This window comes from Podarcis liolepis, assembly GCF_965112155.1.
Source record: "Podarcis liolepis genome assembly, chromosome: 10".
Classification (NCBI taxonomy): domain Eukaryota; kingdom Metazoa; phylum Chordata; class Lepidosauria; order Squamata; family Lacertidae; genus Podarcis; species Podarcis liolepis.
This window is the reverse complement of record NC_139562.1, coordinates 3,038,116-3,051,622: the sequence shown is the minus strand read 5'-3', so window position 1 is coordinate 3,051,622 and position 13,507 is coordinate 3,038,116. Positions and strand designations below refer to the sequence as shown.

The 13,507-nt window shown below is 50.0% G+C and overlaps 1 protein-coding gene across 2 annotated transcripts; it reads right to left on the bottom strand.

Moving 5' to 3' along the window:
- Positions 1 to 1,758: 1,758 nt before the first annotated feature.
- On the bottom strand, positions 1,759 to 11,892 carry LOC310686920 (acrosin-like). Of its 2 annotated transcripts, none has more exons than XM_083461458.1 (5): positions 11,767 to 11,892; positions 9,785 to 10,002; positions 5,743 to 6,014; positions 3,842 to 3,990; positions 1,759 to 2,853 (listed from the first exon to the last, which is right to left on the bottom strand). In XM_083461458.1, exons 1-5 carry the CDS (start codon positions 11,770 to 11,772, stop codon positions 2,182 to 2,184), a joined length of 1,317 nt encoding a protein of 438 aa, XP_083317584.1. In that variant the 5' UTR covers positions 11,773 to 11,892; the 3' UTR covers positions 1,759 to 2,181. The 2 variants fall into 2 exon arrangements, with proteins under 2 accessions (XP_083317584.1, XP_083317583.1); XM_083461457.1 differs by having other exon boundaries at positions 9,799 to 10,002; positions 11,767 to 11,886.
- Between the last annotated feature and the right edge of the window lie 1,615 nt (positions 11,893 to 13,507).

The following is a 13,507-nucleotide window of genomic DNA, read 5'->3' as shown; positions in this document are numbered from 1 at the left end:
GGAATGATGTTGGATTGAAATTAAGTGGTTTCAAGCTGTAACTATGACAAAATGACTTTCTTTTTGTAAGCAAGAATTTAAAGCTACAATAATTTAAGATGTTGAGATAAGGATTTGCTGTATAAACAATTCAAACTGGGTATACAAGAAGGGGAGGTATGAGGAGGTCGGGGAAATAAGTCACAAGAAAATAAGTTGTGAAATTTATGTGTTTTTATATTTTTATGTTTGTTTTTTCTTTTTGTTTGTAAAAAAATGGAAACTTTAATAAATATCTTTCAAAAAGAAAAAAAAGACGTCCCCTATTTTGGGGGACTCAAATTTAAGAAAATGGGGAGAGATGGCTCAGAGTTGTTGAGCTTTTTTTGGGGGGGTGTTGCACAGAGTTGTTGAGCTTTTTGGGGGGGAATTGCCAAAAATTCCTCACCCACACAAAATCAGCCTCTCGTCTGTCCCCTCGCTGGCAGAAGCTGCCAATCGACCGCCCAATTGCCACAGCGCCAGCCGATCAACAACAGCCCTTGGTGCAGCAACCAATAACAAGCCCAATAGCCGTTGACAGCCGTGGCAACAACCCATCAAAGCCCACCCTATGCACTATCCATGTACAATACAACTCCCACTTTTAAACATATTTTCTAAAGAAAAAAACCCAATCTTATACAGTCATACCTCGGGTTACAGACGCTTCAGTTTCCTTTTTTTATGGTTATAGATGTGCCAAAACCCGAAAGTACCAGAACTGGTTACTTCCAGGTTTTGGCGGTCACGCATGCGCAGAAGCACTAAATCGCGCTTTGTGCATGTGCAGAAGTGCTGAATCGCAACCCACGCGGGGACAGACGCAGCGCTGTGGGTTGCGAACGTTGCGGGTTGCGAATGTGCCTCCCGCACAGATCACGTTCGCGACCCGAGCTCCCACTGTACACAGAAAAGTATGGTAAATGCAATGCAATCAATAAACGATGATGATGGTACAAAAAAACGACTAGCAGAGCAGGAACAAGGAGCAGTAAATGGGTGAATATAAAAATACTGTATATTTGTAAACAATAAGGAGATGGAATGAAGAGTCGAAGTTTATCCCATCAAAAGAACGGAATGGCTGGTGCAACCCAGCCAGATGGGTGAGGTATAAATAATAAAACTATTATTGTTATTGTTATTGTTAAAAATGGAGTTGTGTCAGGGGAAAGAAACCATCTGTGTGTTCCTCCATCCAAAGTGACCTTCCAGTGGCCCGTTAAAAGTGAGTAGATATTATGATTATATTTATTTATGTCCTTCCTTTTTCCAAGACAGGAACTCAATGCAGCTTACAGATAAAATAGAGACAGCTAAAATCATAGGGGGTAAACAATGCCTAGAAAGCGCCAATGAAGGGTTAGAGCCCGCCACCTTCTAAGGGAGTCCATTCCACGGCCAAACAGCTCTTGCCGCCAGAAAACTCTTCCCAGTGTTTAGTCGTAATCTCATTTCTTGTCATTTGAATCCATTGGTTTGAGTCTGACCCTCTGGAACAGCAGAGGGCAGGACTTATTTTGCTGCCCCCCCACTTTTGCTTTGGCCCCACCCACTGCTGGCATATGGCCCTTGGGGAGGGGCTCAGAGGGAAGTGTGGCCCTTGAGCTGCAAAGGGTCCCTCACTCCTGGGTTTGATGGATGGAAGAAGACCTGACATGGCGTAAGTCCCTTTCCTACCTACCCCCGCCTTCCCACTATGCACTGCCCGGAGAGGAATGACCAGGACGAGCTCAGTAGAAGGCTGGCACCACTTTTATTTCTAACTTGTTTGTACAAGAAGTTCCCACAGGCGAGAAGGGGCTGGACCCACCCACAGAAGGAAGAGGGTCTTCTCACCAAGAATGTGCCGTGAGTCGAGGAGCTTCCAGATACTTTGAGGATCTTGTCTGGTTCCTCGGGTGGAATTCATTCTCAGGCTGGCTCTGACAGCCGGTCTTCATGAGCTCAGACAGAGTCGCCATCATCCAGAAACCTCCTGCCATCTTTTGCTTCCCAAGACGGTTGCAAAAGGGCGAACTGAGGGTCAATTTGTGCTGGAGCCCAGCTGCAATCTCTCTGAGTGACAGCAGCATGGCAACAGATGGGATCAGAATCAGGCCCATAGCTGTGCTTTGAACCTGTGGCCAAGACCTCTGGTCTGTGTGTGTGGTTGAAGGCCTATTTGCCCCAGTTACTGGGCCGGGTCCGGCGCGTGTACTTCCACTGGGTCTGTGGTCGCGCCATGGTGGTCCAGGGCTGGTACTGCCACTGGGTCGTCGGTTTCACCGTGGTGGGCGGCTTCCGCTTGGGCAGCCTGTAAATAATGCTAGGCCGCACATTCCAGCCCAGGAACTTTGTGCTGGTGAGATACCAGGGAGTTGTCGGCTTATAGGGGGGGAAAGTGAACTTATAGGGGGGGAAAGTCCTCTTGGGGCCCGTGTACCAGCCCCACGTGCTACGAGGCCGGGAGGTCGTGGTTGCAACATAACCGGGGCGTTCAAACGAGTAAGTTGGCCGGGCCTTGCCCCCGTACCCGTAATACTTGCCGTTCACCAACATATGAGTGGGTCTCTTTAAATTGGGTGCCGTTGCCCAGGCTGGGGGTGAAAACAGGGTGGAGGCGGTGGTGGGGGGCTTGGTCGGGGGCGGTGTTGGCTTGAATGGCGGGACAAGAGCGGAGGCAGGAGGGTTCTTCAGTATTCTCTGGATCCAGTAGTAGAAGTGCTGGGTGGCGGTGAAGACGCCCGGGACCTTCCCGACCGTGCAGCCTCTGCCCCAGCTGTTGAGACCCACGACCCAGAAGCGCTCGGATCTCGCTGGCCTGCACATGAGGGGGCTTCCCCCGTCGCCCTGGAGCGGGAAGAGGGAAGTGGCGTGAGGAGCGAGGGCAGAGGCGGCCCGTCTCATTTTGCCACTAGGGGCAAAGAGGAGTCGTGCCACACTGCGTGTCCATTCCCACCCCCCTTGATACCCCCACCAAAGCCTTGCTTGCTGGGGTCACCTGGTTGCAGGTTCCAGGTTCTTTTTTTGATTATTATTCACATAATATACATTCTTTACAACAGACAACTCCTAAATAAAAATCATATATAGCAAAACCGTAGGTCTCATGTTTTCATTTACACTGATCTCTGGGACGCGGGTGGCGCTGTGGGTTAAACTACAGAGCCTAGGACTTGCTGATCAGAAGGTTGGCGGTTTGAATCCCCGCGACGGGGTGAGCTCCCGTTGCTCGGTCCCTGCTCCTGCCAACCTAGCAGGTTGCACCTCAAAGTGCAAGTAGATAAATAGGTACCGCTCCAGCGGGAAGGTAAACGGCGTTTCCATGCGCTGTTCTGGTTCGCCAGAAGCAATCTGCTATATCCATCTTGGAGCCCCAAACCAACTCCCTACTCTGAACGAATCTGTTAGCCAGGCACCAACAGACCCCTGCACATTTTACTTGAGCAAAGGACCTTTAATGGGAGCGTGGGGGAGGGCACACCTTAGGCTCCTCCCCCTGTTGAGTGGCTCCTCCCAATTTCCCACATGCCTGGGCTTAGCTTCTGCAACAGGGAGCCTGCTCTGAGCTTGCAAGTTCCTCCTTAGATCCCTGCACTATCAAGAGCACCAAACGTGAGACCTCCGTTAGCTCCTGATCCTGGTTGCAGTGTGTAGTCTAAATACTCTCTGCTCCACAGCAAGCTTCTTCCTCAAACTCCTGCTGGCCTCCACTGGACCTCCCCAGCAGGTCTTGGCTTGGAACAGGACACCTCAGTTTAGAAGACCAGGGTGGAGCTCGGAAGACCAGAACCACCATGATGGGGAATGAGGACACTGGGCTTTAGCTCGCACCTACCTTACATCGGTCCACCTTTGCTTCCTCAGATATGACGCAGATGTTCTCCTGTATGATCTGTCCGTCATACCACTTGCTGCTGTTGCAGATGTCGGAGGGCATTATGGTCACTCTGGCCTCTTGCATGATGTCAGCGTACGGGGCACGCCCTGTGGGCAGAAAGCAGGGAGAAGGCCCAGCTGGTACCTGCCTGCTGGACCTTAATTTCTAATGCAAGAGGTCTTCTGGGCAAAGCTCATCAAGAACTGACAGTGCCTGACCTGGTGAGAGCCTCAGTCCCAAAATTTGGGTGGACGGAGGTGGGCTGAGGGGTTCTCTCCTCAATGAGAGAAGGTCACTCTGCTCCACCTACCCAAGAGATACTTTGTGATATCAACATAAGCGCTGACCCAACTGCACTGGCTGCCAATTAGCTTCTGGGCCCAACTCAAAGTGCTGGTTTTCACCTATAAAGCCTTAAACGGCTCAGGACCACAATATCTCGAGCCAGGGAGAAAGGGAGCTGCTATCCAAAATCAGGTTGGGGAAGGCTTATAGTTTACTTGCTTGAGCATTTGACCAGAAATCCAGGCATCTGATCTCTTCTGCATGGGAAGGAATTCACTCAACAGTTGAGTTCTGGTCCTTCCCTTCAAAGATGCCATGACAGAACTCTTAGCTTTTGGGGGAGAAGGCTGTGGCAGGTGATGGGAGGCAGCTGTGGAAGAGATGCTGCACAGCTGCTGCATATCAGGAGAGAGGATGCTGGGGTGGTTGGGCCAACAGACAAGGCAGCTTCGTGCATTTGTCCAGGGCAGCTGTTTACCAGCTCCATCTGGTATGCAGGATGAGACCCTCCCTGCCCGCAGACTGTCTCGCCAGAGTGGTGAATGCTCTAGTTATCTCCCACTTGGACTCCTGCAATATGCTCTACGTGGGGCTACCTTTGAAGATGACCTGGAAACTACAACTAATCCAGAATGTGGCAGCTAGACTGGGGACTGGGAGCGGCCACCGAGACCATATAACACCAGTCTTGAAAGACCTACATTGGCTCCGGGCATAATTCAAAGTGTTGGTGCTAACCCTGAAAGCCCTAAATGGCCTGGGCCTAGTAGACCTGAAGGAGCATTTCCACCCCGATCACTCAGCCTGGACACTGAGGTCCAGCTCCGAGGGCCTTCTGGCGGTTCCCTCCCTGCGAGAAGCAAAGCTACAGGGAACCAGGCAGAGGGCCTTCTCAGTAGTGGCACCTGCCCTGTGGAACGCCCTCCAATCAGATGTCAAAGAAATTAACAACTACCTGACGTTTAGAAGACATCTGAAGGCAGCCCTATTTAGGGAAGTTTTTAATGACTGATGTTTTAATGTATTAACCTTTTGTTGGAAGCCACCCAGAGTGGGTGGGGAAACCCAGCTAGATAAGCGGGGTATAAATATATTATTATTATTATTATTATTATTATTATTACAGGAACAATCCATTGACTAAGAGATTAGTACAAGGGTGGGGGGTGCATGGACCTCCAGATGTTTTGGGGCCCCACCAGCCCCAAACAATGCCCAAGGCTGATGGGGATTGTAGTCCAGCAACATTTGGGGGACTGCAGGTTCCCCCACACCTGGACTTCTCCCTCCAATTTCTGCAAAAGTGCTGCCCTCTGTTATGCCATTCCCCCCTTCCCCAATTCCTGTGCTCAGCTTAATGTCCTTAAGAGTCTCCAGAGCAACAATTCAATCCCTCTTCCTTTCTCGCCTTCGCTTCTGAAACTTCCAGTGGGGAAGCATCCTGATCACAAGAGGCTGGCTGGCTCCCAGCCCTGCCTCAAGACCTGAGGCTGTCAGGGTGATGGAGGACGGACCACGCGAGGCCCCTGCAAACCACGTCTCTCTGTGGGGAGGGGAGGGGGGGTGGTCCTCACACTTTATCTGTGTGATGCCCCAACCACAGGTGTAGCAATGGGTCAGGGAATCCACCTCCAGGTTCTCGTCCGGCAAACAAGCGGGCTGGATGTAGTCGTTGCAGACCACCGGCTTGTCCAGCTCAATCAGGGTGATGTCGTTGATATACCCCTCGTGGCGGAAGTGTTCGTGGTCCACGACTCTCTTGATGGAGCGGACCTGGGCATCGGGGCCGGGGTTGGAACGCTGCGTGACGCCAATGTGCGCCTTCAAATACTCAACTTTTACAAACCTGGGGGGGGGGGGAGAGGGAAGAGTTAGAATGAAATTTCAGAGAACGACAGAATTGTAGAATTGGAAGGGACGTCAGGGGTCATCTAGGACAGCCCTTCTGCAATGCAGGAGTCACAGCTAAAGTATCCCTGACTGTTGGCCGTCTAAGGTAAAGGTAAAGGTACCCCTGCCCATACGGGCCAGTCTTGCCAGACTCTAGGGTTGTGCACTCATCTCACTCTATAGGCCGGGAGCCAGTGCTGTCCGCAGACACTTCCGGGTCACGTGGCCAGCATGACAAGCTGCATCTGGCGAGCCAGCGCAGCACACGGAACGCCGTTTACCTTCCCGCTGGTAAGCGGTCCCTATTTATCTACTTGCACCCGGAGGTGCTTTCGAACTGCTAGGTTGGCAGGCGCTGGGACCGAATGACAGGAGCGCACCCCGCCGCGGGGATTCGAACCGCCGACCATGCGATCGGCAAGTCCTAGGTGCTGAGGTTTTACCCACAGCACCACCCGCTTCCCTGTTGGCTGTCTAACTTCTACTTAAAAACCTTCAAGGAAGGAGAGTCCATCACTTTCTGAGAAAGTCTTTTCCGCTGTCAAACAGCTCTTACCATCAGGAAGTTTTTTCCTGACGTTTAGTTGGACTCTCCTTTCTTCCAATTTGAAAACATTGACTCAAGTCCTCCAGAGCAGCAGAAAACAAGCTTGCTCCGTTTTTCATGTGGCAGCCCTTCAGATATTGGAATACGGCTCTCCTATCACCTCTCAGTCTCCTCTTTTCCAGGCTAAAAATACCCAAATCCTTCAACCGTTCCTCATCAGGCTTAGTTTCCAGACCCTTGATCATCTTGGTCACCCTCCTCTGCACACCTGCCAGCTTGTCAACATCCCTCTTAAATTGTGGTGCCCAGAACTGGACACAGGACTCCAGGTGGGGTCTGACCAAGGCAGAATAGAGTGGGACTGTTACTTCATTTGATCTGGAGACTAGACTTCTGTGGATACAGCTGCATCACACTATTGTGGTCTACTAAGACACCTAGAACCTTTCCACCTAGACTGTTGGCAAGCCCTGTGTTCCCCCATTCTATATTTGTGGATCTGCCAAGGCACAGTTGAAATTCATTTTGTTAAAGTTATCCTGAATCCTGATTCTATCTTCCGTGGTATTAGCTGCCCCTCCCAGTTTGGTGTCATGTGCAAATCTGATTAGCATCCCTTCAATTCCTTCATCCAAGTCATTTATGAATGATTGGGGCTAGGCAAAGCCACTTTCGCCCTACGGAGGAGGTGGGGTTGCGGGCGTCATGGCCCCAACATGTGCGCGGTGGCTGGAACCAGTCGTTGTGCAATTGGGGGGATTCCCGGCCGCGTCGTCACCTGGCCAGCCAATCGGCTGGCTCAGGGGGCATGGCCTGCCCTATTTAAGGCAAGACATGTCAAGGGAGCTCCCTCTTTGCCACCTGCCAGCTGTTCCTGCATTTCCCACCCTCCCGCCCTATAATGTTTTCATTTTTTGAGCTTGCTATGGACCTTGGTTGGTCGCCATTGAGGGGCCTGGTAGGAATTTTTCCACTTGGCAAATTGGCACCAGCCACTTGGTTTTCACCTGTTGTTGTTGTTTAGTCGTTTAGTCGTGTCCGACTCTTCATGACCCCATGGACCAGAGCACGCCAGGCACTCCTGTCTTCCACTGCCTCCCGCAGTTTGATCAGACTCATGTTTGTGGCTTTGAGAACACTGTCCAACCATCTCGTCCTCTGTCGTCCCCTTCTCCTTGTGCCCTCCATCTTTCCCAACATCAGGGTCTTTTCCAGGGAGTCTTCTCTTCTCCTGAGGTGGCCAAAGTCCTGGAGCCTCAGCTTCCTGATCTGCCCTTCCAGTGACCACTCAGGGCTGATTTTCTTAAGAATGGATGCATTTGATCTTCTTGCAGTCCATGGGACTCTCAAGAGTCTCCTCCAGCACCAGAATTCAAAAGCATCAATTCTTCAGCGATCAGCCTTCTTTATGGTCCAGCTCTCACTTCCATACATCACTACTGGGAAAACCAGAGCTTTCACTATACGGACCTTTGTTGGCAAGGTGATGTCTCTGCTGGTTTTCACCTACCTTGTAGCAAATCGCCACAACTTTCTGGGTATTGGTGGTTAGGCATTGGTATTGTTCTGTAGATGGAAGAGGTAAGGTAGCACCATCACCTGCCCCACATATTGAAGGGTAGTCCAATAAAGGATACCGGGGGGAGTGGCCCTGTCCAAAACCTAGGGAGGTGAGGGCCTAAGGCATGCCCCCAGCAGTGACTCCAGGGGAGTTCCTAGTTGATGTGCATCAGCAGGACTCCCCCTACTGGTGGTTAACCCTTCCCGGACTTCAAGCGGATGGGCTGAAGTCGGATATAGTCGGTTAGGACCAATGCCTAAGCCAATACCGCTCATCACCTGTAACCAATGAGGTTGTGGCCTTATTTAGCCCATTAACCTTAATAATTGTGTCATGTGTCATTATTTCCACTGGGGGGGGGGCGGGAACTCACCACGCAACACCAGGCTCAGGACAGAACTTTGAAGAGCATTCCAGGACTCACCCAAGGGGCTGAATGTTTTGGGGAAATCTCTGGTGTGTGGTTGTGTGTGTGTGTGTGTGTGGCACAGTGGAAAGAATGGTGTGTTCAGAAAGTGGCCCTGGGGTCAGCAGCACCAAGCATGATGGAGTAAGAGTCCAAGGAACATGAAGCGAAAGTGGGGGGAGGGCCAAAAGGGACCACTTGGGGTCTGGAACAGGAAAGGAATAACAGCTGCTCGTTGATCTAGCCAACAGGATGCCCTGTCTTCCCCAACAAACGGCAATGCTGGCTTGGGCTGGTAGGAGTTGCACAAACAAAAAAAGTGTAAACCCCCCAAGAGCAAATACAGGGTGAGTCCTTTAAAAGAGGCCCCGTGGATACAGAGTACACATGTTCCACGGGGCCTCTCTTAAAAGACTCAACCTGTATTAGTGAAAGGCACACTCAAACAAACATTTGTCTTTGTGAAACTAATGTGTACGGGGAAATTCCTTGCCAAGATATGTACCGTATTTCACTCCATAAGACGCACCTAGTTTTTAGAGGAAAACACACACAAAAAATATTCTGAACGAAACAGTGGATGTATGATTTTTGTGGTTCATGCTGTGGCCACAGACATGTGATTTGACAGTGAATTTGGGGTGACCCAATGCAAAAATCCTGAGGATCCATGTGGACCCGTGCTTTGTAACCACATTTTTGCGCCATTGCGGCCCCACGAAACAGTGGGTGCGTTATTTTTTTGGTGCAGGCTGTAGCCATGGACATGCTATGTGATCTGATGGTGAATTTGGGGTGACGCAATGCAAGACTCCTGAGGATCCATGGGCCTTTACCTCTCCCCTCCCAGGCAGCCTCCTTTATCGCTAGCGTCCTTTATCACCCTCCTGATCACTTGCCGATCAGCTGCTCAGCAGCTTCCTTTCAACACCCCCTTTCCTCTTTCTTAAAAAAAAAAAAAGCACAATCTGCTTTTTGCCCCTGGGCAATTCAGCTTCAGGGACCACGCATTCACTCCATAAGACACACAGACATTTCCCCTTACATTTTAGGAGGAAAAAGGTGCATCTTATGGAGTGAAAAATATGGTATATCCCTATAGATCGGAACATTAGATGAACCTTCATACAGAAAACGCTTGCGAATTTTCATTCCGACTGATGTGGGCACGGGGAGAAGCTGAGTAAAGTCGAAATGGGGTGGTTTGTCTACCTGGCTTTGCTTACTTTTGGATCATGAAGCAGTGAGCGGAGGAAAGGACCCACTGGGCATTGATGAGGGAGCCTGCGCAGAAGTGCTTGGGCCCCTGGCTCGTCGGGAACTGGAAGCTGACGACCCACGGCCATGTCCCCGGCAAAACGTTGGAGCCGCCCACGATCCTCAGCGAGTTGCCGTGGCTCATAGCCAGCGGGCGGCTTCCACACACCCTCCTGTGAAGAACAGAGCAGATCAAGGAGACAGACAAGGAAGGCGCGGTTTGTAGGTGCAGGTGGGAGGAGGCAGGTGGGGCTACGCAGGCATCGTGGCTCATGAGCTCCATTCCAGTGGATGAAGAAGAGAAGAAGAAGAGTTTGGATTTGATATCCCGCTTTATCACTACCCGAAGGAGTCTCAAAGCGGCTAACATTCCCCTTTCCCTTCCTCCCCCACAACAAACACTCTGTGAGGTGAGTGGGGCTGAGAGACTTCAGAGAAGTGTGACTGGCCCAAGGTCACCCAGCAGCTGCATGTGGAGGAGCGGAGACGCGAACCCGGTTCACCAGATTACGAGACTACCGCTCCTAACCACTACACCACACTGGCTACATCAGAACTGCAGCCCCACACGACAGGGACCCTGTTAGACTTGGAGAAGTTTAGACCACAGCGCCACCCGCGTCACTTATGGACTCATTGTTAAAACTGTGTTTATGGAAGACAATCTTACTTGGCCACGAGGGATTGCCAAAGAAGAAGAAGACTCAGAAACATTGCCATCCTGGCTAGTAGCCATCAATAGCCTTCTCCTCCTCCACCAATTGTCTAATCCTCTTTTAAAGCCATTGCTGCCTCTCCTGTGGCAGGGAGTTCCATAGTTTAACTATGCACTGCGTGAAGTAGTCCTTTCTTTAATCTTGCAGCAAAAAGATGGTATCTTGCCATTCCGCGTAGGCAAAATGGTACCGTCAAGAGCAATATGAGAGACTCTGGTGTCCTTTTACTAATTATATGGAACAGAAATGTGATTCTGAATTATTTAAAGCTTTCTCACTGAGGTTATAAATAGAAAGCATCTTTGGGATATCAAAACTGTAAATGCATTTTGAATGCTCATGCATAAAAATGCAATTAAAATAACTGCATATTCTGAGGATAACTACATTCTAATTTATGCTTATGCAAATTTCCACCCTGTCTCTCTGCCCCTCGGGTACCCACAGCAGTAACTAACAACATTGTTTTTTTTAAAAAAAATAATAATCCAATAATGAAGCCAAATGCATGCAATGTCAAAACACAGAAATAGTTTTAAAAACAAGAGCAGATCAAGAGAGCAGCCAGCTCAGATCGGAAGCATCCATCATCAGCAGGAGAATAGTCAGGTCAGCAGGACAGATTAAAAGGGTTTTTCCATTTATTTCCCTCCTGTTCTCCAAGGGGCTCAAGATGGTGTATATATAGCTCTTCCCCTTACAACAACCCTGTGAGGTAGGTTAGGCTGAGAGACAGTGTGTGGCCCAAAATGACCCAATGAGCTCCATGGCCAGGTAGGGGGTAAATCATGGGTAGGCAAATTGAGCCCCAGGGGCCGGATCCAGCCCAACTGCCTTCTCAATCCGGCCCACAGATGGTCCAGGAATCAGCGTGTTTTTACATGAGTAGAATGTGTGCTTTTATTGAAAATGCATCTCTGGGTTATTTGTGGGGCTTAGGAATTCATTCTTTCTTTTCCCCAAAAAATATAGTCTGTGGGACAGTGGAGTGGCCCCCTGCTGAAAAAGTTTGCTGACCCCTGGGGTATAGGGACCCCCATCCCCCAGATCATAGTGCAGCCCTCTAACATCTACACCACACTGGCTCTCTGTTGTGCGCCTGGAAAAGGCGTTATTTGTTCACTAGCGGACTGCCCTGGAGGCCCCAGAACATCACTGGCGCTAACTGGCGATGGACGGGTGAGTCCTCCTCCCCCTCTCCATGATTCTGGTGTCACTTACGTGCATGTCTCATCCTCTGCATGCGTGGACCACAATGCGGAAAGAGCCAAAATGGGGAGAAGCAGCCACAACATCCTACATGGCGCAGCGTGTGACGGGTTCCACCAGCTCTTCCCATTGCTCGCGACATCACAAACTGTCCTTTTGGGGTCTGGCCAATCAGCTTGCAGCCAATATGACATCACACATGGTAGAATGACATTCTGGGTTTTCTCTTTCCTCCCTGGAATGGATGGTGCCCAAGAGTCCGGGCCCAAGGTTCCCATATGCCCAGGGCCGGATTTCGGTTTGATGAGGCCCTAAGCTCCTGAAGGTTATGGGGCCCTTGATATGTCCAGCTGTCCTTTGTCAGCAACAAATGGTTGCTGTTTTTTGTGTTGAATATAAGCTATATGGTCATTGATGGACCTAATAGGTATCTAAAGCCATTTGCACATAACAAAATAGGAGCCCACACAACACAAAACACTGTTTCTGTATGTAGGTTTTATTTTATTTGTTTACACCCAAACCGGAATTAAGATTGCCAGAAGAAATATCAACAACCTCAGATATGCAGATGACACAACCTTGGTGGCAGAAAGTGAGGAGGAATTAAAGAACCTTTTAATGAGGGTGAAAGAGGAGAGCGCAAAATATGATCTGAAGCTCAACATCAAAAAACGAAGATCATGGCCACTGGGCCCATCACCACCTGCCAAATAGAAGGGGAAGAAATGGAGGCAGTGAGAGATTTTACTTTCTTGGGCTCCATGATCACTGCAGATGGTGACAGCAGCCACGAAATTAAAAGACGCCTGCTTCTTGGGAGAAAAGCAATGACAAACCTAGACAGCATCTTAAAAAGCAGAGACGTCACCTTGCCAACAAAGGTCCGTATAGTTAAAGCCATGGTTTTCCCAGTAGTGATGTATGGAAGTGAGAGCTGGGCCATAAAGAAGGCTGTTCGCCGAAGAATTGATGCTTTTGAATTCTGGTGCTGGAGGAGACTCTTGAGAGTCCCATGGACTGCAAGAAGATCAAACGTATCCATTCTTCAGGAAATCAGCCCTGAGTGCTCACTGGAAGGACAGATCCTGAAGCTGAGACTCCAGTACTTTGGCCACCTCATGAGAAGAGAAGACTCCCTGGAAAAGACCCTGATGTTGGGAAAGATGGAGGGCACAAGAAGGGGACGACAGAAGACGAGATGGTTGGACGGTGTTCTTGAAGCCGCAAACATGAGTCTGACCAAACTTCTGTTGTCCCCTTCTCCTTGTGCCCTCCATCTTTCCCAACATCAGGGTCTTTTCCAGGGAGTCTTCTCTTCTCATGAGGTGGCCAAAGTCTCCCTACTTGTTCCTTTTCACCCTTGGGGACCCAAGCTCTCCTATTCAAATTTTCACCATGCAGGGACTCTCCAGATCAGTTGAGGAGAACGTGTGGGGCAGCAGCTGTTGCAGAGGAGGAATGGAAGTGGGCGCAGTGGGCTCATGATCCACATTAAGCTGAGGTGTGGACAAGCCCCATTTGATGGACAGCAGAGCCAGATCAGAGTCTGGTGACATACTCAGCTTTGACAGACTGTCTCCATCCTGCACCTTCGACCTCAGACTGGACTCGGACCTTGCCTCACAGTTAACCCACGGGACCAGCACACACTCTCTGACTAAAGGAGAAATCACCAGGGGAAATAAAACCTGAGAACCTTATTTTTTAACAGTTCTTTGGTGAGGGGAGGGGCAAAGACAAACCCCAGAAC

What these genes read in the sequence shown, in the direction of transcription:
- LOC310686920 (XM_083461457.1), bottom strand. Translation starts at nt 11,840, where the DNA reads ATGTTGTGGCTGCTTCTCCCCATTTTGGCTCTTTCCGCATTGTGGTCC. An exon ending in GGGCATCACACAGATAAAGT is followed by an intron (nt 3,991 to 5,742) that starts GTGAGGACCACC and finishes TTCTGCCCACAG; the next exon opens with GGCGTGCCCCGTACGCTGAC. An exon ending in CAAAGGTGGACCGATGTAAG is followed by an intron (nt 2,854 to 3,841) that starts GTAGGTGCGAGC and finishes TTCCCGCTCCAG; the next exon opens with GGCGACGGGGGAAGCCCCCT.